This window comes from Cetorhinus maximus, chromosome 1 (assembly GCF_964194155.1).
Source record: "Cetorhinus maximus chromosome 1, sCetMax3.hap1.1, whole genome shotgun sequence".
Classification (NCBI taxonomy): domain Eukaryota; kingdom Metazoa; phylum Chordata; class Chondrichthyes; order Lamniformes; family Cetorhinidae; genus Cetorhinus; species Cetorhinus maximus.
Window position 1 is genome coordinate 210,844,202 of NC_135879.1, and position 24,400 is coordinate 210,868,601.

Consider the following 24,400-nt stretch of genomic DNA (forward strand, 5'->3'; position numbering starts at 1 on the left):
GAGCTTTTTTCTGTACTGTGGACCTCTATGACTCTATGAGTAATATTATAGATAACACATCTTCATAACAACTATACAAACAGCATGTCCTTGCCAATACTTATTCCTCGACTAACATCACTAAAATAGATGATCTGATCATTGATTTCATTTGTGGGTGCTTGCTGTGTACTTGCTACCACATCTCTTATATTACAACAGTGACTACACTTCAAAAGTACTTTGTTGGCTATAGAGTGATTTGCGAATACTCGAGGTGCCAAAAAGCATGATAAAAACGTAAGTTTTTTAAAACAATGTTGTCACTAATCATTCAGTGGTTATGTAGGCAGATGTGCGCTTTCTCGTACAGTAAGTATTGGATGTGTATTTGTACTCTATGAGGGTAAAGATTATATATTGCCATATTGAAAGAATTGGACCCACAGGTCTGAGTGGCTTCTAATGACTTGGCGGGTAAGTGCATCACATTACCTGATACAAGATTGGGAAAGTCCAAGGATTACAAGTGGTCCTAATGCTCCTGATCTCTAAGATTGGTCAGAATTGTTGAAGAAGGATGCATGGCAGATGTCAGATAAAGGCAGGAGTGCGAATGGGTCTGAAGTTCCATATGGGTGACAGGTTCCTGTGGGAACTGATCAGTCTCATGAATGATTATGCTAGGGTTGCGAACTCTGGTTGGATGTATTCCTGAAGGTTACATCACATGGCCTCATGCCTCCATCCACTCCATCCCCACACTCAGGCTGCTGGTCACCTGAACATCTATCCTCGTGGTACAGTACCTTCCCCCTTGTAATTAGTGGACCAACAGACTCTCCATTAGACAATTGGGTGATTCTTGACAAATGTCAAAGACTTTCCCCCCCCCCAATCTCTAACATTTGTACAACTAATAAATGTAAGTGTGCAAAGCAGAGGAAGGAAAAAACGTTTTTTTAAAAAAAATCTGTGATTTTTCTCCTAAAATTAGTCACAACAGTGCCCAGGAGAATAATCTTTAATTCCTGGAAACTCGAGGACAATCCTGGAGGGTTGGCAGCCGGAACTGGGCTTGACACAGAGGGGCGGGGAGCTGCAGAATCCCATCCCACCCAGGTGCTGCGGGATGGGCAAAGGTGAGACGCGGGCAGAGAAAGTCCCAGCAGATAGTACAGGTGGAATCGGCAGCGAACACTATCGCAGTCCTGAATTAATCACTGGCGCTCAAAACGCGGAAGTCACCAGCAGATGTCTCACCATCAGTTCCCAGTGCCTATTGGGGAAAAGGCTGGGTGAGGTGACCCCGGAGATCAGAGCACCTTGCGAGGCTTTACACAAACAGACGCACACACACACACCCCTACTTGTCAAACCTGCCTCATCAAGTTTGGGGAGCAATTTATCATTCTTATTTTGTACCATTTGTACATTCTGTACGATTTCATTTCGCAATTTTATATATATATATATATATATTTAAAAAAAAACCCATCCCATTAACAGGTCGGGGAGCGGCTTAAAACCTGGGCGGAGATCTCGACACCAACTTTACACCTGAGTGAAAGGTCGCTGGAGGAAGGGAATTGCGCCGGGTTTGTGAAAATGGCGACCAGGGAGACATCGCTCTGCCAATGTCCACTTTAGGTTGCAATTGAGGCTGTCGGCGGCGGCCACATCGACCCCTTCATTTCTTCAGCAGCAGGTCGGACAAAGTGCAGAGCGACAATGTCAGCCTCGGAACTTTACAGCAAGGTGTGTACGAGAGATTGTAACCATTTTAAAATGTATCTGTCTCCTGGATACCACATTGCGAACCTGTGTCAAAATCGACAGCCCGCTGCAGCACCGAGTCCAAATAATATATATATATATATAAAATAATCACAATCCTATCATTTTTAATGGCTGATTTATTTTTTTTAAAAGAATCGGTTTCTTCACCGCGCTTCCTTTCGCCTGTGTTTGTTCGGAAGCTGGAGTAAACATTTAGCTTCCCGTTGCCGTTGAGATTAAAGTCAAGGTTGTGCGATCGGTTAAGTTGAGGTAATTTTCATTCTGGCAGGTTTTTTTTTGGGGGGCCCGGGGGGATGTGTGGAAAAAATATTGAATGCTATTTCCTCGAAGCCTTGTAGTGCGGAACAGGTGTTTAGTGCAGGTTGGATGTGGGGAATAAGGATCGTCTGCAGTTTAGCAACATTGTTTAACAGGCGTAGGGTTAAAAAAAAAATCTGCACTGGGCTTTGAATGAAAGAAAAAATGATTTTATGCATTTCCACCTCCCGCAGTTGTAACATTCAGGTTTTGCTGTTGTGCCTTATTCCGGAAAGGCGAGAGGAAAACAACGATGGATTTATGAAAATGCTGATGGACCCTTTAATGAAACTTTGATTCGATGAATCTGATACAATATTAAATCTGGTACAATAGGAATCTCCTCTGCTTTTCACGATCCGCGAAACGATTTATTTATTTTTAGCCATATGTGGGTTTCACAAGATTCTCGCAACTACTGACGCCAGGCATCATAAACTGTAGATAAAAGCAAAAAAAACTGCGGTTGCTGGAAATCCAAAACAAAAATACCTGGAAAACTCAGCAGGTCTGGCAGTATCTGCGGAGAGGAACACAGTTAACGCTTCGAGTCCGTATGACTCTTCTGCAGATGCTGCCAGACCTGCTGAGTTTTTCCAGGTATTTTTATTATCATAAACTGTAGAAACTGCCTGGGTTAAAGGAAACATTTTTTCAAAAACGTTATTTTGTTGTAACAACCCGAGGCTGGCTGCAGAGTTGTTGGGGGTAGCATAGTGGTGATATTATTGGAGTAAGATCCTGCAGACCTGAGTTAAAATCCCACCAAGGCGGGGTGGGGGGGGGGGGGGGGGAATTTAAATTGAATTAATTAGTGAAATCTGGAATTAAAAAAAAAAGCTAGTCTCAGTAACAGTGACCATGAAACCGCCAGATTGCTTAAACCCATTTGGCTCAATAATGTCCCAATGGGAGGAAAGCAGCCATTGTACCTGGTCTAACCTACATGTGACTCCAAGCCCGCAGCAATGTGGCTAAATTTTAACTGCCTTCTGAAATGGCCCAGCAAGTCACACAGTTGTATCAAACTGCTACCGAAAAGTCAAATATGAATAAAACAGGACAAACTACATGCCATCGAACTAAGGCATTGAATATGACAGAGGCACACCCTGCCCAGTTGAACCTGCAAAGCACTTCCCATTAACATCTGGGTACTTAAGCCAAAACTGAGAGAGCAGTTCCACCCAGCCATTCTCCCAGACTCCTCCATTACTATAACAAAAACAGAATTACCTGGAAAAACTCAGCAGGTCTGGCAGCATCGGTGGAGAAGAAAAGAGTCGACGTTTCGAGTCCACATGACCCTTCAACAGAACTGAAATATATTTCACCCCTCTCCTAACTATACTTCAGTTCTGTTGAAGGGTCATGTGGACTCGAAACGTCGACTCTTTTCTTCTCCACCGATGCTGCCAGACCTGCTGAGTTTTTCCAGGTAATTCTGTTTTTGTTTTGGATTTCCAGCATCCGCAGTAGTTTTTTGTTTTTTTTCCTCCATTACTATCTCACTGACAGGCAGACTGACCAGAGGTGGTGACACAGTTGGAAGGGAGTGGCTCTGGGAGTGGTCAATATTGACTCCGGACCACATGAAGTCTTGTGGCATCAAGTCAAACATGGGCAAGGAAACCTCCTGCTGATTATCATCTACTGTCTTCTGTCAAATGGTGATCAGTACTTCTTCATGTTTTTAAAATTTATTCTTTCACAGGATGTGAGTGTCACTGGCTAAGCCAGCATTTATTGCCCTTGAGAAGGTGGTGGTGAACCGTTGTGGTACACCCACAGTACTGTTAGGAAGGGAGTTCCAGGATTTTGACCCAGCAACAGTGAAGGAATGGCGATATAGTTCCAGGTCAGGATGGTGTATGGCTTGGAGGAAAACTTGCAGGCAGTGGTGTTTCCATGTATCTGCTGCCCTTGTCCTTCTACGTGATAGAGGTCACGGGTTTGGGAAGTGCTGTTGAAGTAACCTTGGTGAGTTGCTGCAGTGCATCTTGTAGATGGTACACACTGCTGCCACTGTGCATTGGTGGTGGAGGGAGTGAATGTTTTTTACATGATGGATAGGGGGCTGATCTAGTGGGCTGCTTTCTCCTGGATGATGTGAAGCTTCTTGAGTGTTGCTGACAAGTAGAGAGTATTCTATCGCACTTTTGGCTTGAGCCTTGGACAGGCTTTGAGGAGTCAGGAGATGAGTTACTCGCTGCAGAATTCCCAGCTTTTGACCTGCTCTTGTAACCACAGTATCTACCAGACTGGGCCTGCAACAGGTAGTGAGGGAACCAATATGAGGGACACTTCTGACCAATCCACCTGTTTCAGATGCATCTTCCCAAGACAGTATTGGTAGAAGTGACCACCACACAGACTTGTGGAGCCAAAACCCCGTCTTTATATTGAGGACATCCTTCATCAGGTTGTGTGGCACCACCATTGTACTAAATGGGATAAATTCAGAACAGATCTAGCAGCTCAAAACTGGGCATCTATAAGGAGCTGTAGGCCATCAGCAGAAGCAGACTTGTATTCCACTACAATCTGTAACCTCATGGCTTGGCATATCCTCATCCTTAGTGGTAACACTTTTGCCTCTGAGTCCGAAGGTTGTGGGTTCAGGTCCCACTTCCAGTGGCTTAAGCACAAAAGTGTCCAGAAGGACACTTCTTCAGTATTCTACTGTTGGAGGGGTTGCATTTTGGAGGTGACGTTAAACAGGTAGACGTAAAAGAACTTTTGATGCTATTTTGAAAAAGAGCATATGGACTTTCTCCCATTGTTTTAGCTAGTATTTATTCCTCGATCAACATCACTATCTGGTCATTTATTTCATTGCTGTCGTCAATCAGTGTGCCAAATTTTTTTTTATTGTAATGTATTTAGTAAATTGTCAGTATATACAATGGGTGTGTGAAATTTCCATTCTTGAATCCACATTGCAATGGAAGCAGTTTTACTGTACTTCATGCAATGGTTCTCTGATTGCTAAATATTTACACCTGGTGAATGTAATTACAACTGCTACAAAAGTTTGCAACCTTATCCTTCTGGTTACAGAATAACCAGGTGACAGAAAAAAATACATTGTGTTGTGTGAGGTACAGGCTATTGTAAACACTTACACTGGGATTGATAGACAATGGGCAGTTTCTAAACACAGGCATCCTATTGCTAAGAAAAGTTAACATATATCAGAGTTCATGTTAAATGTTGCATTTGTAATACACTAGTACCAGTGTTATATTGACTTGAACATGTTGGTGTATGAGAGTTCAGTTTTGACAAATATATATGTTTTTAAAAACTGTGTGGGATTTCTACAGGGAATGCTTGCAATTCGGCTAATATAAGCCAAGGATAGCTGTAAGTGAGTTACGTATAAAGCTCTGATCTTGTGTCATTTATTTCAGATTGTATAGATGGCTTCTTGGACCCATGGGATACAAACGCTTCCCTTTAATCTCTGGGACCTCTAAATGTATCAAGCTTAATTCAGTATAAGCCTGATTGGCTGTGATGGTCCTTTATGAAATTAGTTTGGAACAACTTGAACTTAGTTCCAAGGCCATGCAGGCATGGACCCATAAATAGAATTATTTGGCGCTGAGTTGGCAAGTTCACTGAAGAATGGATGGAAAGAAAAATGGAAATGTAGGGAAGGGGTGGTCAGGGCTAAGGCAAATTATTGGGATAGTGTAGGAGATTTTCTGTGTACTTGAAAGTGTATTGTACCCTCATGTCCCCAAATGATACCTGGAGTGACTGGCCTGCTGTATCTGGCACTGGCTACCTAAGAGAATGGAGGTGGCATATGTTCAGAATGTAGGTAGGTGGGAAGATATAAGTATTCTAAAAGACTGGGGTAAGGACACAGCAGTGCAATTCCAATTTGGTTATTTACTTTGGAACATTTGTACATTTTTAATTGGAAGCATATCAATAGTACAACCACAATATTAGTTCCTTCAGTTTAAATTATTTTAAAAATGTTATATTTGATGAATGAAGCTTCATATCCTGGAAGAGCTGACTTAATCACAGGCAGCACTTTATATAATTCGACTTTCCTCATAATTAAATATTTCACTGTTTTCCCCCAATGCCAACTATTAAGATCCGATCTGATTTAACCCAGAAACTTAGGAAAGGGACCAAGGCCCACATTTATAGAACACCATCAAGTTTGAAAAATGCAGGAAAGAAAGCAAGATAAAGTGAGAAGCAATAACTAAATTGGGTTTTAAATGTTTAAATGAAGAAGAAAAGACTGAGGGAGGTAGGGAGTTTCATAGTTTTGAGGCCTTGGAAAAGCATGAGTCAGTGTGGGAGAGGGTCTGTTGAGTCTTGATTTTAAGACAGTGTGGACGCAGGGTGGTAAGTGGGTGTATGTGTAGAATGATTTTAAAAAGTAGTTATTACATGTTATTAAAGCAAAATATTGAACTTTTTGTATTCTGTAGCATTAGAGGAACTACAGCTTTAGACGAACAAAAGAGTAAAGAAACACTGATTATAGTGACAGGGCTTAGTACGAATGGCATGTATAATAATTCCATAGTACAGTTGAGTCTGCCTAAATGTTGTATTCTGTTACATTGGGCAAAATTGTCACATGATGCAGAGTATAGTAATAGGAAAACTTTCCTTATAAACACTTAAAAACAATTTCCAGACTGTTCTGAAGGCTTTTACAATTTCAAAGATAAAAAAAGTTGCAAAAAATCAACATTTTACTTCTGTTTCACTAATGCATTTTTTAAATAAAATTAGTTCTTTTCAACAGCAACTTGTATTTACATAGCACCTTCAATGTAACAAAACATCCTAAGACACTTCACAGGGACATTATGAAACAGCTTATGCCACCGAGCCACATAAGGAGCACCTTTTAAAGGAAAAAAATGACATAGAGAGGTGAAGAGGTTTAAGGAAAGAATTCCAGAGTATAAGGCCTTGGGAGCTGAATGCATTGTGAGATTGGAGAAGATTAGAGATAGGGAGGGGTGAGCACATAAAAAGGATTTGAAAAATTTAAAACTGAGGAGCCAGTGTAAGTCAATAAGCACAAGGATGATGGGTGAATAGGATTTGGTGTGAGTTATGACACTGGGAGAATATTTTTGGATAATTTAAACATGACAACATAGCATGGATGAGAGTTTTGGCAGCAGATGAGCTAAGGTAGGGGCATGGGTGGACAATACTACAAAGGTGGAGCCCATTTTAATTTGAAATTGAACCACAATAATTGCTGCTTCATCTTTTGCATTTTTTAGTTAATCAAGTCACTATATGAGAATTGCAGGTAATATTGGATGTCAGAGAGCATCTTGTGATCGGATCAGGAGCAACATCATCATCTTTACAATTCACACTATGCTTAATGATTTCATTTATTTAATTTCAACACTTCTTAGCTCAAGGCTTTGATGACTGTTTGGATGATAAAGGATCATCAGTAACGGAATCTGTCCTGCTTGCTGAAGCTGCTTGCAAATGTTCTGTAATTCTGTGTCAGCTTCAATCTCTTCCAGTACAGTATAAAGAGTTAATAGATGGCACCTGCTAATGTATTACGTAGATGATGATGTACCACTGACATCAGTCAGTCATGTGTTAGACTCTCTCTCGATATAGGTTGGAGCACCATGCCTACTCTGCAACCTGTTTGGAGGTAGCATTGATAGACACACTCTGGTATCTGCCTAACAACAATTGTCTACAGTCTGCCTACTAACCCTAGAGTCCACATAGAAGAACCATCTCAGAACATCCAGATCCACCATATTCTCTCCTTTACTGACCAGAATTATATGGCCAAAGCAGTTGACAGTGTTTCTGAGTCATGTGATCCAACTTCCAGCAATGAAATTCATGGCATTCAGAAAACTAATAGAAGATTATTTTGGCTTTGTAAACAGCTAATCTTTTTCTAGAAAGAAACTTTACGTGGTGATTCCTGAAAAGCTTGTTAACTTCAGTGTTCTTCAGCTGAAACTTGTACATGATATTGCTTCAAAGATGGACAAGTTCCATAATTGTTAGGCCAGAAATTTTAGGATGTGCAGGGCAGGAGCTCAAAACCTTCTGTCCAGAGATTGACTTTTACAATTAATATATGTGCAAAGCATTCAGGAATGTCAATTGAAAAGATAGACACAGCTCCCAGGAAAGTCCATTGGGGAAAAATGGAGCAAAGAGCAGGTGACTTCTTCTGGACACAAATATGAACAGATCTGAGAAAGTTCCTCTTTGAACAGCCAAGGTGTTTCGAAAAAGACAGTGGCTAAAGGCATGAGTTTCCCTCCCTCCCTCTCACCCCACCGCCCCAACCCCAATGGCTAAAGCTTCCAGAAAATTCTTGTTTTAATGTGGTGGAGCACTTCACAAGGCTGGTACATTTGAAGTGATGCAAGCAGAGTTGATGAAAGCCATTCCTTTATCATTTCTGGGGTCACTTCATTTTATTAGCTTCTCTGACCATTACCTTATGAGTTGCAGGATGAAATTGTTTCTATCACTTGTTCAATCCCAAGTTGGCTTTAGAGAAATCATGAAACATGCTCTGTAATTTTGTTGGTTTTTTCCAGTAAAATATATTCTGAAATTTTGGTAAAATTGTGGTCAAAGCCTGCAATGAGCCATTCAGTATAATCTGTTTCAATGTCATTGGCCTGGATTTTGTGGTAGTAATCACAGTGAAGCTCAACATTTACTATCATTGTTCCTCTGAAACTGACAGCTTCTGGTGTCACATCTGTGCAGTCAAATTCACAAGCTGCTGTCGGTGATTCTACGTTTCCCCATAGGATGTACTGTTAAGTCATTCTGAGGCGTGATCAATTAGAAATCACTGAACTGATTTGCCCTTTTACGCTATTGGTCTCACTGTAAAAAAAAAAACTTTGAAAAAGTTGTAACGTTGTTAGATGAGTTGTAATCAATTTTTAAAGATTTATTAAGTTCGTATTTACTGTTGAACAGCCTCACTGGCCCTGAAGAATAGTTTTTTTTTATTCATTCACGGGATGTGGACTTTGCTGGCTGGCCAGAATTTATTGTCCTTCCCTAGTTGCCCTTGAGAAACTGGTGGTGAGCTGCCTTCTTGAATCGCTGCAGTCCATGTGGTGTAGGTACACCCACAGTGCTGTTAGGAAGGGAGTTCCAGGATTTTCACCCAGCAACAGTGAAGGAACGCAATCTATTTCCAAGTCAGGATGGTGAGTGACTTGGAGGGGAACTTCCAGGTGGTGGTGTTCCCTTCTACCTGTTGCCCTTGTCCTTCTAGATGGTAATGGTTGCGTGTTTGGAAGGTGCTGTGTAAGGAGCCTTGGTGAATTCCTGCAGTGCATCTTGTAAATGGTACACATTGCTGCTACTGTGCATTGGTGGTGGAAGGTGTGAATGTTTGTGGATGTGGAGCCAATCAAATAGGCTGCTCTGCCCTGGATTGCGTCAAGCTTCTTGAGCATTGTGGGAGCTGCCCTCATCCAGGCAAGTGGGGAGTATTCCATCACACTCCTGACTTGTGCCTTGTGGATAGGCTTTGGGGAGTCAGGAGGTGAGTTACTCGTCACAGGATTCCTAGCCTCTGACCTGCTCTTGTAGCCACAGTATTTATACGGTTAGTCCATTTCAGTTCCTGGTCAATGGTAACCCGCAGGATGTTGATAGTCGGGGATTCAGTGATGGTAATACCATTGAACATCAAGGGGCGATGGTTGGATTCTCTCTTGTTGGAGATGGTCACTTGTGTGGCGCGAATGTTATTTGCTACTTGTCAGCCCAAGTCTGGATTTTGTCCAGGTCTTGCTGCATTTGGACATGGACATGGACTGCTTCAGTATCTGAGGAGTTGCAAATGGTGCTGAACATTGTGCAATCATCAGTGAATTTTTATTTGTGGACTGTCAAATTTTTCCATTATGATAAATTCCCATTTTAAACATTTCTTAAAAAGTTTGATATTCCTGCTATTGTAACGCTATGTTTATGCCCCAATCATTCATTGCTTTCTCTGTAACATTTTAATTAAAATGGAAAAATTCCGTGCAGTTGGAGTCTGAGAATGCTTCAATGTGATTAGCTTGTTACCCTGCTTGATGGCATCATTGTTGCTGGATGCCTTGAGATGCCCTTGACTTGGTGCCAGATTCAAACTGTGGTCTGGCAAGGGAAATCCATGCCAAAGATGTTGGATCTTTATGGAAAGCTTTCTTTGAGGCCAGCGGCAAGCGCTGTTGCTTCGTAGCCATTGCATTCAGAAGTGCGCAACCATTCTTGTTGGTCCTGAAATCTCCACCTCTGACCTTTCAAATCAGAATCACATTGCTTGTCATTAGTATTGCTGATGGCTGCTTGATTGACACCATATTCATTTGCAATTGGGGCAATGGCTTGTTTTAGTGCTGTACATTTGATGTATGTAATTCAAATCTAGTCTGTGATTTTGACATTTTGTTCAGAGCAGAAATAATTTTGTACTTGTGGCTCAAACATAGATCTTTGTGCTTTTTTAAAATTGTAACTTCATCTTCAGGAAAATTACTACTGTTACAGGTGTTAAAATACTGTACTGCAATAATTTCTCTTCAAGAGAAATTAAGAGAAATTTCCCTTGAAGATTGCAGGAGGGCCAGAAGCAGCACCAAGCATACCTAAAATTGAGGTGTCAACTTGGTCAAGCTACAACACAGGATTACGTGAGTGCCTAACAGCATAAGCAGCAAGATAGACAGAGCTAAGTGATTCCACAACCAACGGATCAAATCTAAGCTCTGCAGTCCTGCCACATCCAGTTGTGAATATCCCCATCCTGTGTGATGAGGGAGCCCAGCACATCAGTGCAAAAGATAAGGCTGAAGCAATTGCTACAATCTTCAGCCAGGAGTGCTGAGTGGACCATACATCTTGGCTTCCTCCAGAGGTCCCCAGCAGCACAGATGCCAGTCTTCAGCCAATTCGATTCATTCCACATGATATCAAGAAGTGACTGAAGGCACTAGATACTGCAAAGGCTATGGGCCCTGACAACATTCCAACAATAGTACTGAAGACTTGTGCTCCAGAAGTTGCCATGCCCCTAGCCAAGCTGTTCCAGTACAGCACTGTCATCTACCTGGCAATGTGTAAAATTGCCCAGCAGAAAGCAGGACAAATTCAATCCGGCCAATTAACGCCCCATCAGTTTACTCTCGATTATCAGTAGAATGATGGGAGGGGTCATCAACAGTGCTATCAAGAGGCATTTGCTTAGCAATAACTTGCTCATTGATGCCCAGTTGGGATCTGCCAGAGCTACTCAGCTCCTGACTTCATTACAGCTTTGTTTCAAACATGGAGGAAAGAGCCAAACTCCAGAGGTGAGGTGAGAGTGACTGCCCTTGACATCAAGGCAGCATTTGACCGAGTGTGGCATCTAGGAGCCCTAGCAAAACTGGGGTCAGTGGCAATCAGGGAGAAAATTCTCCACTGGTTGGAGTCATACTGAGCACTAAGGAAGATGGTTGTGGTTGTAGGAGGTCAATCATCTCAGTTCCAGGACATCACTGCAGGAGTTCCTCAGGGTAGTGTTGTAGGGCCAACCATCTTCAGCTGCTTCACCATCGACGCCCCCGTCCCCCTTCCATCATAAGGCCAGAAATGGGGATGTTGCTGATGATTGCTCAATGTTCAACACCATTTGCGACTCCTCTGATACTGTAACAGTCCATGTCCAAATGCAGCAAGACCTGGACAATATCCAGGCTTGGGCTGACAAGTGGCAAGTAACATTCGTGTCACATAGGTAGCAGACAATGACCATCTCCAACAAGAGAGAATCTAACCATCTCCCCTTGACATTCAATGGCATTACTATTGCTGAATCCCCCACAACAACATCCTCTGGGTTACCATTGACTGGAAACTGAACTGGACTAGCTATATAAATACTGTGGCTACAAGAGCAGGTCAGAGGCTAGGAATCCTGCAGCAAGTAACTCCGCTCCTGACTCCCCATAGCCTGTCCACCATCTATAAGGCACAAGCCAGGAGTGTAATAGAATACTCCCCACTTGCCTGGATGAGTGCAGCTCCCACAACACTCAAGAAGCTTGACACTATCCAGGACAAAGCAGCCCATTTGATTGGAATCTCATCCACAATCATTCACTCCCTCCACCACTGATGCACAGTAGCAGCAGTGTGTACCATCTACAAGATGCACTGCAGGAACTCACCAAAGTTCCTTCGACAGCATCTTCCAAACTCACTATCATCTTGACGGACAAGGGCAGCAAGCACCTGGGGGCACCGCCAACTGGAAGTTCCCCTCCAAGCCACTCGCCATCTGACTTGGAAATATATCCCTGTTCTTCACTGTTGCAGGGTCAAAATCTTGGAAGTCCCTCTCTAACAGCACTGTACCTACACCACATGGACTGCAGAGGTTCAATAAGGCTGTTCACCACTATCTTCCCAAGGGCAATTAGGGATGGGCGATAAATGTTGCATACATAATAGAAATTTGAGGACTGGAATACAATATGATGCTTTGTTAAATGGCTCTGGAAGTTTGCATAATATTAGATGAATTCTAACATTATTTGGGCTATGAAAATACATAAACTTAAATGTGGACAAAACATACCAAAGCACGTCTGAGACCATCTCTACAACATTATGTGTAACTACAGGTGACTTAACGTTATGCAAATGTGATTGTAGTTTAGTCAGGGTATCAAATATTTAATGAACATGTGAATAATGTTTCCAGAAGGTGAATATGTTAATTAGACTATTCTGATGGTGAGCAACAATTGTGTGTTAATTTGCTGCAGTTTCTCTCTATTGTATCCTGGGATAGGAGAGCATGGTCAGATGTTTTTATTTTTTGGTTTCCTTCTCTATAAAATAAGAACCCATCCAGCACACAGTCTATTGAAGATATTAGTAACATTGTAGATCAGACCTATAACACTTTAATAAGTACAGTACCAACCCTCCAGCTACCACTTCATGGTTTAATGGGAGTGATGTAGATCATTAGAAGTTCTACCCTCTATTCTAGGTTCTAATTAGTGGAGAGCAAGTGTGATTAAAAACCATTCCAAGGGTGGAATTTTAAGCTGGCGGGGCTTTATTGTCCCGCTGAAGTCGTTACGTTAGTACATTAGCAGTTTTTTGGAAAAAAAGGTAAACCTGTAAAAGCATCTGAGGAAAGAAAGGGAAAATGTTATTCTGTTGACACAAAGTGACCGCTACACTATAGCTTATTTAATTGAGAGCCGTAGCTTTGATCTTGAAGTATAAGTAATTACATTTGTTATTCAGAATATTAATGTCCCTTGTAGTTTAGGATTGTTCCAACTATTCAAGAATTAAAGATCCATCTTGTGAGCAACCCAGGAGAAAAACAGGCTTTATAAAACAAATTGTGTGTTTTTACTCACTTTCTTTGAACCCTTTTGGTTATTAATTATAAAAATAACTTGATGGGGGTGGTTGAAAGCTGAAGGTCACATGATGAAAAATCCAAGATATGTCCAGCCTACTGGATTAGTTCCTGGGAGGAGAGGGTTGTCCTTTGATGAAAGGCTGAGCAAAATGGGCCTACTCTGTCTGCAGTTTAGAAGAATGAGAGTTTTCATTGAAACATCGGATTCTGAGGGTGGATACTGAGAGGTTGTTTCCCCTGTCTGGAGAACCTAGAACTAGGAGGCACGGTCTGGATGAGGGGTCAATTATTTATGACTGAGTTGAGGAGGAATTTCTTTATTGAGGCTTGTGAATCTTTTAATTATCTACCCCAGAGGGGTACTCCAGATATCGTCTCACCAATGCTCTGTGCAACTGAAGTATAACCTCCCTGCTTTTGTAATCAATTCCCCTCATAATAAATTATAACACATTCTATTAGCTTTCCTAATTACCTGCTGTACCTGCATACTGACCTTTTGTAATTCATGCACTAGGACACCCAGATCCTTCTGAATCTCGGAGCTCTGCAAACTCTCACCATTTAGATAATAAGCTTTTTTTTTCTTCCTGCCAAAATGAATGATTTCACATTTGCCCACATTATACTCCATTTGCCAGATCTCTGCCCATTCACTTAACTAAACCTATCTTTGTAGCCTCCTCATGTCCTGTTCACAATTTACTTTCCTACCTATCTTTGTGTTATCAGTAAATTTAGCAACCGCACCTTCGGTCCCTTCATCCAAGTCATTTATATAAATTGTAAAAAGTTGATGTCCCTGCACTGATCCCTGTGGCACACCACTCATCACATCCTGCCAACCAGAAAAAGACCCATTTATGCCAACTCTCTGCTTCCTGTTAGCTAGCCAATCTTCTATCCATGCCAATATGTTATCCCCTACACCATGAGCTTTTATTTTCTGCAATAACCTTTGATGTGGCACTTCATCAAACACCTTTTGGAAACCTAAGTGCAGTATATCCACTGGTTCCCCTTTATCTACAGTACATGACTCCATTCTGTCATGACTCCTTCAAAGAACTCCAATAAATTGATTAAATATGATTTCCCTTTCACAAAACCATGTTGATCTCTCTGATTGCCTTGAATTTTTCTAAGTGCCCTGCTACTTTAGTAATAGTTTCTAATATTTTCCCTATGACAGATGTTAGGCTAACTGGCCTATAGTTTCTTGCTTTCTGTCTCCCTCTCTTTTTGAATAAAGGAGTTATATTTGCTATTTTCCAATCTAATGGACCCTTCCCCGAAACTAGGGAGCTTTGGAAAATTAAAACCAGTGCAACGGTTATCTCACTAGCCACTTCTTTCAAGACCTTAGGGTGAAGTCCATCTGGACCTGGGGATTTGTCAGCCTGCAGCCCAACCATTTGCTCAATACCACTTCCTCGGTAATTGTAATTTTCCATGAGTTCCTCAGCCCCTTCCGTTTTCTGATTTACAGCTATTTCCGGAATGTTACTTGTGTCCTCTCTGGTGAAGACCTAAGCAAAATACCTGCTTAATTCATCCACCATCTCCCTACTTTCCATTATCGATTTCCCCAGACATATTCTCTATAGGACCAACACTCACTTTGTTAACTCTTTTCTTATTTAAACATCTATAGAAACTCTTACTATCCACTTTTGTATTGCTACCTAGCTTCCTCTCATACTCTAATTTTTTTCCTCCTTATTAATCTTTTTGTCATTCTTTGCTGTTTGTTTATATTCTTTCCAAACTTCTGACCTGCCACCCGTCTTTGCGTAATTATATGCTTTTTCTTTTTAAGTTTGATACTGCCGTTAACTTTTTTAGTTAACCATGATGGTGGGCCGTCCCTTTGGAATTTTTCTTTCTCATTGGAATGTATCTATTCTCTGTATTCTGAAATATGCCTTTAAATGTCTGCCACTGAACTTCTATTGACCTATCCCTTAACCTCATTTACCAGTTCACTTTAGCTAGCTCTGCTTTCATGCCCTCATAATTGCCCTTATTTAAGTTTAAAATACTAGCTAAAACTCATTCCTAACACCTACAAACACAAACATAACTAACTTAAACTATCTCTAGTTCCTAACACTACTTTTTATGTTCTAACCATATTTGATATTGCTTCATTATACATTCTCATTATTATAATAATGCTTCAGGTACAATGTCCTAATTGACTTGATGTTCCAGAACTGTTGATGCCTAACTCTACACTAAAACTGTAAATCTTGGTGTATTTTAGAAAAGAGTTACATAGATTGTGATCAACTTTACTGAAGATGAGGATGAATGGTTGTGTGTGTCTATTTATATAGGGTAACAAATATGTAAAGCTTAATACAAGAGAACTGCTGTATTGTATCCAGTTAACCTTGGTAAAGCGCTTGAGTTATTGTAGATCTCATGTCATGTAGTGCATTCATTTCCTTTATTTGACTTTAACTTCCGTTCCTCATTATTTTTTTCATTTCATCTCTCTTAGTCATGCACGTAATGTGACAAGTGAGTGAACATAAAATCTGCTCTGGGGCCTTCCATTAAAGTTGATGAGAACTGACTTCTGAGGGGTGAGCCTTAATGTGGAATTACAGATTCTTTCTGTAAGAGTGGACTAGTGTCCCCTTGGCAACAGGTTTAAGATTAGGAACTGAGAGGAGCACAGTAATTATAGAGGGGGATAGTTTTAACCTGCATCCTACCACCCTGCACAGGACATTAGAGTTTAGAATGCACTGCACAGAACTAGAAACCGGCGAAAGGAACTAGAGATTTTGGGAATTAGGAGTCAAGTTTCAAACCCAGTATAGCTTGCAGTAAGCTGAGGGGACATTGGATTCTCTTGTACTAGAAAGTCAAGCCCTTTTTTATGCATTTGTTTTGCATTGACTTCCCTTTGTGCAGCTTTGTTTTTAAGTACCACAGTCTTTTGAAATTTGATATTCAAATATGGTTATTCATTATGTCACTACCTTGCATGCGGACATCTCCCAGTTAGCCCTTCATATAATTTTTGACTCACAGTATACTAACTCATCCAAGCTTTTCTCCATTTCTCTTTGATATGAAACTATTATTGATTGTTATAAAAACCCATCTGGTTCACTAATGACCCTTGGGGACGGAAATGTGCCGTCTTTACCCAGTCTGGTGTACATGTGATTCCAGACCCACAGCAATGTGGTTGACTCTTAATTGCTCTCAAAGGGCAATTAGGGATGGGCAACAAATGCAACACCCACATCCCATGAAAAAATTTTAAAAAGCGTATCACGAGGATAAGAGCTATTAGTGAAAACCAGCAGGGAGGAATAGCCTGTCATGAAGCTATTAATGTGTATAATATTTTGGAAAATATTTTTCTTTTAAAATAGAGGTTTAGTCTGTGGGTGTGTCTTAGTTGGATTAAAGCAACCAGTCTGGGTACTTTGATTTGTACTAGTTTTGATATGTAAGAGAGATAGCGTGCATTTGCATTTTTTGAATAGAGCATTCAAGAAGTGGGGTGAAAACTAACGCCTATCTAGCAGCTACCAAGCAATATGTTTATATTACTAATAAAATTGGTACTATGAAAGGGGTTTTATTATTAGAGAGGTTTAGTTCAGAGGTTGTTGATACAATGAGAATTAACATTCAATGGGAGTGATAACTTCACCAGTTTTCGGGTGTGCAGAGCAGAGGCAATGTAAGATCAAAGCCTGTAAGCCTACCACTGTGTCCACAGGAACCAGGGTGAAAAGAACCTCATTTAGAATTCATAAGGTGAAAATGCTTTGCCTGGTGTTTGGTTAAATCTGTGGGCTGCTGTTGCCTTAATGGAGATTAGTTTGGGAACTTGTTAAAAGTTACGATGGTAGTAATTTTTAGCCGTGTGTGTGTGTATTTTAATGTAAAACCTCAAGAACTGGTGGTCTGATTTCTGAATTTAGAGTCGCATCTCAAACATAACACTTAAAATTATAGGTTATGCCAGTTCACAGAATCACAGAATCACAGTGCAGAAGAGGCCCTTCAGCCCATTGAGTCTGCACTGACACGTGAGAAACACCTGACCTACCTACCTAATCCCATTTACCAGCACTTGGCCTTGAATGTTATGACATGCCAAATGCTCATCCAGGTACTTTTTAAAGGATGTGAGGCAACCCACCTCCACCACCCTCCTAGGCAGTGTATTCCAGACCGTCACCACCCTATGGGTAAAAAAGTTTTTCCTCAAATCCCCCCTAAACTTCCTGCCCCTCACCTTGAACTTATGTCCCCTTGTGACTGACCCTTCAACTAAGGGGAACACCTGCTCCTTATCCACCCTGTCCATGGCCCATATAATCTTGTACACCTTGATCAGGTCGCCCCTCAGTCTTCTCTGCTCCAACGAAAACAACCCAAGTCCATCCAACCTCTCTTCATAACTTAAATGTTTCATCCCAGGCAACATCCTGGTGAATCTCCTCTGCACCCCCTCCAATGCAATCACATCCTTCCTATAATGTGGCGACCAGAACTGCACACACTACTCCAGCTGTGGCCTCACCAAGGTTCTATACAACTCCAACATGATCTCCCTACTTTTGTAATCTATGCCTCGATTGATAAAGGCAAGTGTCCCATATGCTTTTTTCACCATCCCACTAACATGCCCCTCTGCCAGTTGTTTCATGTTTCCCTCTGGGATTTTTAAATAACTCCGCTTTACCAATTGCATCAGTCATAACAAGCATTTTTATTTAAAAAAAAACTTGTGTAGGTTTCTTTGGTTTTTTGACAGACAGCCAAGGTCAGTGGAGTCAGGGACAAAGTCTGTATTCTTTCGAAACTGCTGCACTATTATGTAAATCTTTTTGGTTTAGATCTATTCCAGGTTTTTATGAGCGTGTTTACCTGATTGTTCACAAATTATGCGTCAATCCACAAAAATAAAAATAGTCCAATGGAAGAGATTACTACTTTTTAAAAAGAATATATGTTATTGTTTTTTTTCTCAGAATATTTTGTGACATATATTTTTACAATCCCTCCCCCACTCCTTTTTCGTTTTTTTGCAAGTTTCTGCCGATACCTCCATCACCAGCTGTGAGGAACTCCCCAGGCATGAATCTTCCTTCCTTGCTTCCCCCTCCTGTCCTCCCCTTCCTGGGAGTGGACCTATTTATTGCCTCCTACTAAAAAGGGTTCTAATTAGGAACTGGACCGATTGGGCAACCATTTCTGCTCCTTACACTAATCTTAGGGCAAGCATTTAGTGGCACCAGGCTCCTATGGAATCAAATAATTCTTTAGTGGAGCAGCCTTGCTGCAAGTCAGTGAAATGTGGATATTTAATGTTGATGAGGCAAATGTAGTTATCAGCTGGAGATATACATTGTGCCCTGTAATTTCCATTGATATGTTTGTCAGGTTTTTTTTTGTGGGTGGGTTTCCCTGCCAGGTTAGCACCATACAATTTCTCCTGATTTTTCCTCATACTTTGCCTCAAAATAACAATCTTGACTTCAGCCACTCAGGCCACATACTCTGGAATCCTTTCCCATAACTTCACCACCTCCCTTTTGTCCTTTTCAAGACCCCCCCCCCCCCCCCCCCCCCCCCCCCCCCCCCGGCCGATATTTCATTCTTTGGCTTAGTGCCCATTTCTATTTGATTACACCCGCGTGAAGTGCCTTGGATGTTTTTCTATGTTATCATTGCTTTATAAATAGGATGGTCTTTCGAAAACATCTGCCCATCTCTGGACAAATGCATTCAAATGAGGTGGCAATGATGCACTATCATTCTCTGCTCGTATTTATCACATTTCAGTTCATTCTGAATAATGCCTTCATAACTGCTACCCAAGGTGATGGGCAGTACCTAAATTTAAAGTGACTAGCTTGCACATTTACAAGTGCTGTTAAAACCTTATTACTACTGTATTATTTTTGTAGTTAATTTATTTGTTTTTTGCCATTTGTGGGTGTGCACTCCTCTATTCAGCCAGCCATCTGTAGTGTCTTTTGATAAATTCCCTATTTTGTTTTGTATTCATTCAAGGATGTAGGCATCACTGGTAAAGCTAGCATTTACTACCCACCCTTAATTGCCCTTCAGAAGGTGATAACCTTCTTGAATATGACTGAATGGCTTGCTAGGCCATTTCAGAGGGCAATTTAAGACATTGTTGTGGGTCACATCTTGGCAAAGAACAGTAGAATTCCTTCCCCAATGGCTATTAGTAAAACAGATGGATTTTTACTACAGTCTAGTAGTTTCTTGGTCCCCATCACCTTTATTCCAGGTTTTTAATTGAATTACTCAAACTTAAACTTAAATTCCCCAGCTGCCATGGTGGGATTTGAACTCGCGTCTCTAGATCGTTACTCAAGCAATATAACCACTGTGGCATCATGACTAAAATGTGCCCAAGTACTTCGTGCTCCACATACATCCCCCTTTTAAAAATAGGACCCATGAGATTTAGTTTGTAAGCAAGAGGCAACGTATCCGGACCTCCTGATTAGCAGTTCCACAAGTTCCACCCTGGTTGCTCCTGCTTGGTCTGTAGATCAGACCTGCTCTGTGTGTAACCCGCTCCACTGTTACTCATCCTTTCTGCACTAACTCATTCTCTAATTCCTTCTGGGTGAGCTGATATTTGCGAGGTATTAAGTGATGGTATGCACTATAACGTCCTGGCGGAGCTGATTGTTGTAGCAGTGCTTCTTCCTTTTCTCCCCTCTTCTGCATGATCTAATAAAATTAAAGGAAAATTAGAGGTTACAATGGTTGCTGAGGTTCAAAGTGAATGTGATATTTCAGTGGTAGAAGTGCCATGAGGGTTTTTGATATAGTTACCTTATATAAAATGCAAGTACAAAAGGATAATAAGGAAGATAAGCAAAATACCACAATAAACCTCCCAGTTCCCCATTTCCTTGCCAAATGGTCTTTAGTACGCGATCATCCTAATTCTGATGGGACTTGACCATCTGTAAATGATCTTCACATCAGTTTCCAATGGAGCATAATGATCTAGGCTGTCTACCTGAGTGAAACCATGAGCATATAAATGGAAGAGTGTAATTCACACCTACGCAACAAGTAGGGTAACTCTGCCACAATTTCTGGGGCAGCTTAATTTACAATGTAACGGTGACCTCTCAGGATGCTGAATATCAATCGGTCATTCAGAATGTGTGAACTGCCGTGCTACTGCGAGATTTAAAGATCTGCATCAACTTGAAAGGGCAGAAAAGTTTCACATCCACGTTAGAGGCTCTTGCTCCAAGAATGTCCCCCTGGTCTGCTGGAGGCCCAAAGCTACCAGATGAAGCTATAGAAGTACTTCTGCATGCGGTCAAGAGGAGGAACATGGCACTTGGTATAGAGTAATGCAAGCCTACAAGGGGAACAGCCCAGCTGCAGTGACATAAGGTAGCCAGTGAATACAAACTCCACTATTCTATACGTAGCATTCAGTGTTGTTTGTGGCTTAAAGGTTTTGTCAGAAGGCACAGCGGGAGCATTCAGCTTCACCTCCCTATAATACACAGCACAAAGCATGTCTCCAACATACAATGCCCTCCCCTCGCACAATAGCCAAGTGTTTAAATTGTTTGCTATGAATGCCTAAAAGGCAGTACACTACACTTTTTATATCCCTAGCCTTCATTTGGAAGAGGTCACTCCCTCAATTTTGCAACAACCCCACTAATGCTTTTGAGGAATCTTAATTTTTTGGTACATGCACCCATCATCCAGTGTGGTCATTACCTAATAATCAAAGGTAACTCATTTGTTGCATCCTTTGGATGGAATCTTCCAGTCCTGCCAGCAGTGGGGAACGTAATTTGGTAGAAAGCCAATAATCAGTTTCCCGATGACAGGATGAACTTTCGGAATTTTGCTCTCGGGACATTAAAGGTGGCTTGAACTTCCCAAGGCCAGCTCGCCAGAATTATGCTCCCCCTCCAAATTAATTCCGCACCAGCCAGAAATTAGGTGTTCACATTTACGACTGCACATATGAGGCGTGCACCTAGGGAGGTTGACTTCTTCCATGATTAATGGTGAGTTGCTGTTGCATTGTCCTCTTTGGGCAGCGTCTGTAAATGCCAATCTGCGCTTGAGACTGGGTGGTGGCAGTGCAAGTTGTGTGGAGGAAGGCCAAGGAGGGAGGAAGGGTTAGTGGGGAAGGGTGGAGCAGTGGCCGGGCATAGGTAGAAGAGAGAGAGTGCAGGCTGTCCAGCTGCCCTTTAAATATGGCGCCAGGACCTTCGACCCCATGAGGTTAAGGCAGGCACGGTGACTTCTTGCTGGTGCCTGTCAGGGGAATCGGCGAGCTCCTCGTGGATGCAGATGTAATGAGCTGAACAGCGCAAGATCATGCGTGGTCAGCAGTCCCACCCCACCAGCAGAAATCATTCCCACTTCCGCGCGAGCCACCGAATGTAGACTCCAGAATGGAAGATTCCAGCCTTTGTAACAGAAGAAGCTGTCTATGCCACTTCCACCTTCCCACCTCCTAAGAGGAAGGACCTTTGCAATTCTTTGCCACAATAAAAGTTAGGCTGCCCCGGAAACCGTGGTGCAGTCAGCCTCCTCCTTGTTCGTAGGTGTGGATCACACTCTGCAGTTTATCTGCTCAGGGTTTTGCACAGGCAGAGAACCTAGGTCATTATGCTCCAAAGGTGATTGATGTGAAGATCATTTTTATAAATTTCTTAAATTTATAATCATATATAAATTGGCCCGGTCCCATTAAAATTAGGATGATATACTACAGACAATTTGATTGCTGCTATTTGCTTTTAGTCTTGCATCCTCCAATCTTGTTTATGCAGTGTTTATCCTGTAGCTCCTGTTCAATGGAGGTTAATTGACACAGCATCAATTGCAGAAAACACAGTGTGTGCCTACTGATATCTTCAGATGGTTACTTGGAATGTGCAGGAGTGCCTTCAGAGGCAGTAGTAATATGAGGCAAAAGGAGAAACTGGAAATTAAAATAAAAACAAAAAATGCTGGACATCCAAAGAAGGTCTGTCATCATCTAGAAGGGAAAAGATGTGCTTATGTAAATGAAGCCTAACCTGTGTTTCCTCTGTGCAGGCTATTGATGGCCTTGCTGTATATTTCTAGCATTTTCTATTGATATTTGTATATAAATGAAATGATGGGTGGAATTTTCCGTGCCCGCTGGCGTCGGACGTGTTCAGTGGCCTGAGTGGAAAATATGGCGAGTAGGCCAAAAATTGGTTTCACGACATCGCGAAACCAGTTTGCAATCGTCCGCCTAACCCGTCGATGGCAGGCCACGTTTCCCGCCGTTGGATGTTGGGAACCACATTGTAATACGTCTGTGCATCATTATAAGGCCAGGCCGCTGGAATGATTCCCCACTCCCCCACCACCCCGCTGAATCGCCCGCCCACATTGGTGGGAAAACATGCCAGTACAGAACATGTCTAGACAAGTGTGACGTACAGGAGTCGGGACTTGCCACCAGGGCCTTGCTCACGTCATGGACATCTGAGGAGTAGAAGATGCTGGAGCCCGATAGCAACGGCACACTGGACAAATGTCCATGGCATGCTGGGTGGATTCTGATGGACATGGTTCTGCTGCAAAGCAGTCCACGGAAGTTGCAAAGTCACCATTGAGAGTCGGCTCACAACGGATGACGGCCGATGGGGTGGAGAGGAAGGTCCAGCTGTGTTTGGGAGAGAAAGAGGTACCGGGGAGGGGGGTGGGTGGGAGAGGAAGGTCTAGGTTCGACTGGGAGAGGAAGAGGTGTTGGGGAGTGGGGGGTGGTGTTGAGTTTGGGGTGGGTGGAAGTACGGAGGAGGAGGGGTACTGGGGAGAAGATGGCAACTGAGGAGGTAGGTGTAAGGGGTGAGGAAGGTGTAAGGGAAGGAGTTCGGGGGGTGGGGGAAGAGTGCAGGTGGAGGAAGGAGTGCGGAGGGTGGAGGGATTAAGGGTGCAAGAAGGAGTGTGGCGAGGGGAGGGAGGAAGGGGGAAGGACTAAGCTGGGGCGGAGGTGGTGGAAGTAGTTCCAAGGGGGGGAAGGGTTCCGGAGGGGGAGATATCAGGTGAATAAGCAAGGGAAGGCTCTGATGAGCCCATGACTGTCTCCTGGGGAGTGAACTGAGGGTAGGAGTGGTATGAGGGAATGGTGAGAATTCCGAGAGCAGAGTGAGGCGGTAGGGGGGAGGGTGAGGGTTCGACGGTAGTGGTACAAGAGATGGCAAGGGTGGTTGGTGGGGACTCTGAGGCAGACACAGAACTTGGAGGTGGAAAAGAAGATGTCCGGGAGATTAATGTGGATGGGGGTGGGATTTTTGGGAATGTAGGGAACGTGCACATTCAACTGGACATCCCCGAAGAAAAAATGTTGTGGCTGGTAGGTCACGGAGGGGAGGTGAAAGGTGATGCCGGGGGTGGGGCGTCAACAGTGATGGGGGAAAGGAAATGGGTGACTGGGGGAGGGGAAAGGACAGGGGAGCGAAAGAAAAACTGTATTACCACCATGCTGCCCAAATCAAAAGTGGAACGAGAGTCATGGTGGGCGAGATCAGGTGCTGCATGGGAATGTGATCAATGCGTGGGCGGAGATGCAGGTCAGCTCAGATGGACAACTGAAAGCGAACCCCAGCAGGCAACATTGAAAATGCTCAGGACATTGAGGTGAGTGTGATACGTGAAGGACCCATGTGCGTGGGAGAGTGCTTGCATGAGGCTCCGAAAGGCCCTGCACTTCTCCCTTCAGGATCACTCATTGGCCAGCTGCTCCCTCTGTGGTGATAGTGGACGAGGTTGAGGGGCTCACAGGCATAGGGGACTTGGAGGGAGAGGACAGCCTCTGAGATTGCTGAGTGGATGACC

The 24,400-nt window shown here is 42.6% G+C and overlaps 1 protein-coding gene across 1 annotated transcript in view; it reads left to right on the plus strand.

Moving 5' to 3' along the window:
- Positions 1-1,324: 1,324 nt before the first annotated feature.
- myo5b (myosin VB) overlaps positions 1,325-24,400 on the plus strand; it is a 348,657-nt gene continuing 325,581 nt past the window's right edge. The window contains exon 1 of the mRNA XM_078552494.1: positions 1,325-1,737. Coding sequence (XP_078408620.1) covers positions 1,711-1,737 — 27 coding nt within the window. The 5' untranslated portion in view covers positions 1,325-1,710. The remainder of the gene's footprint in view (positions 1,738-24,400) is intronic.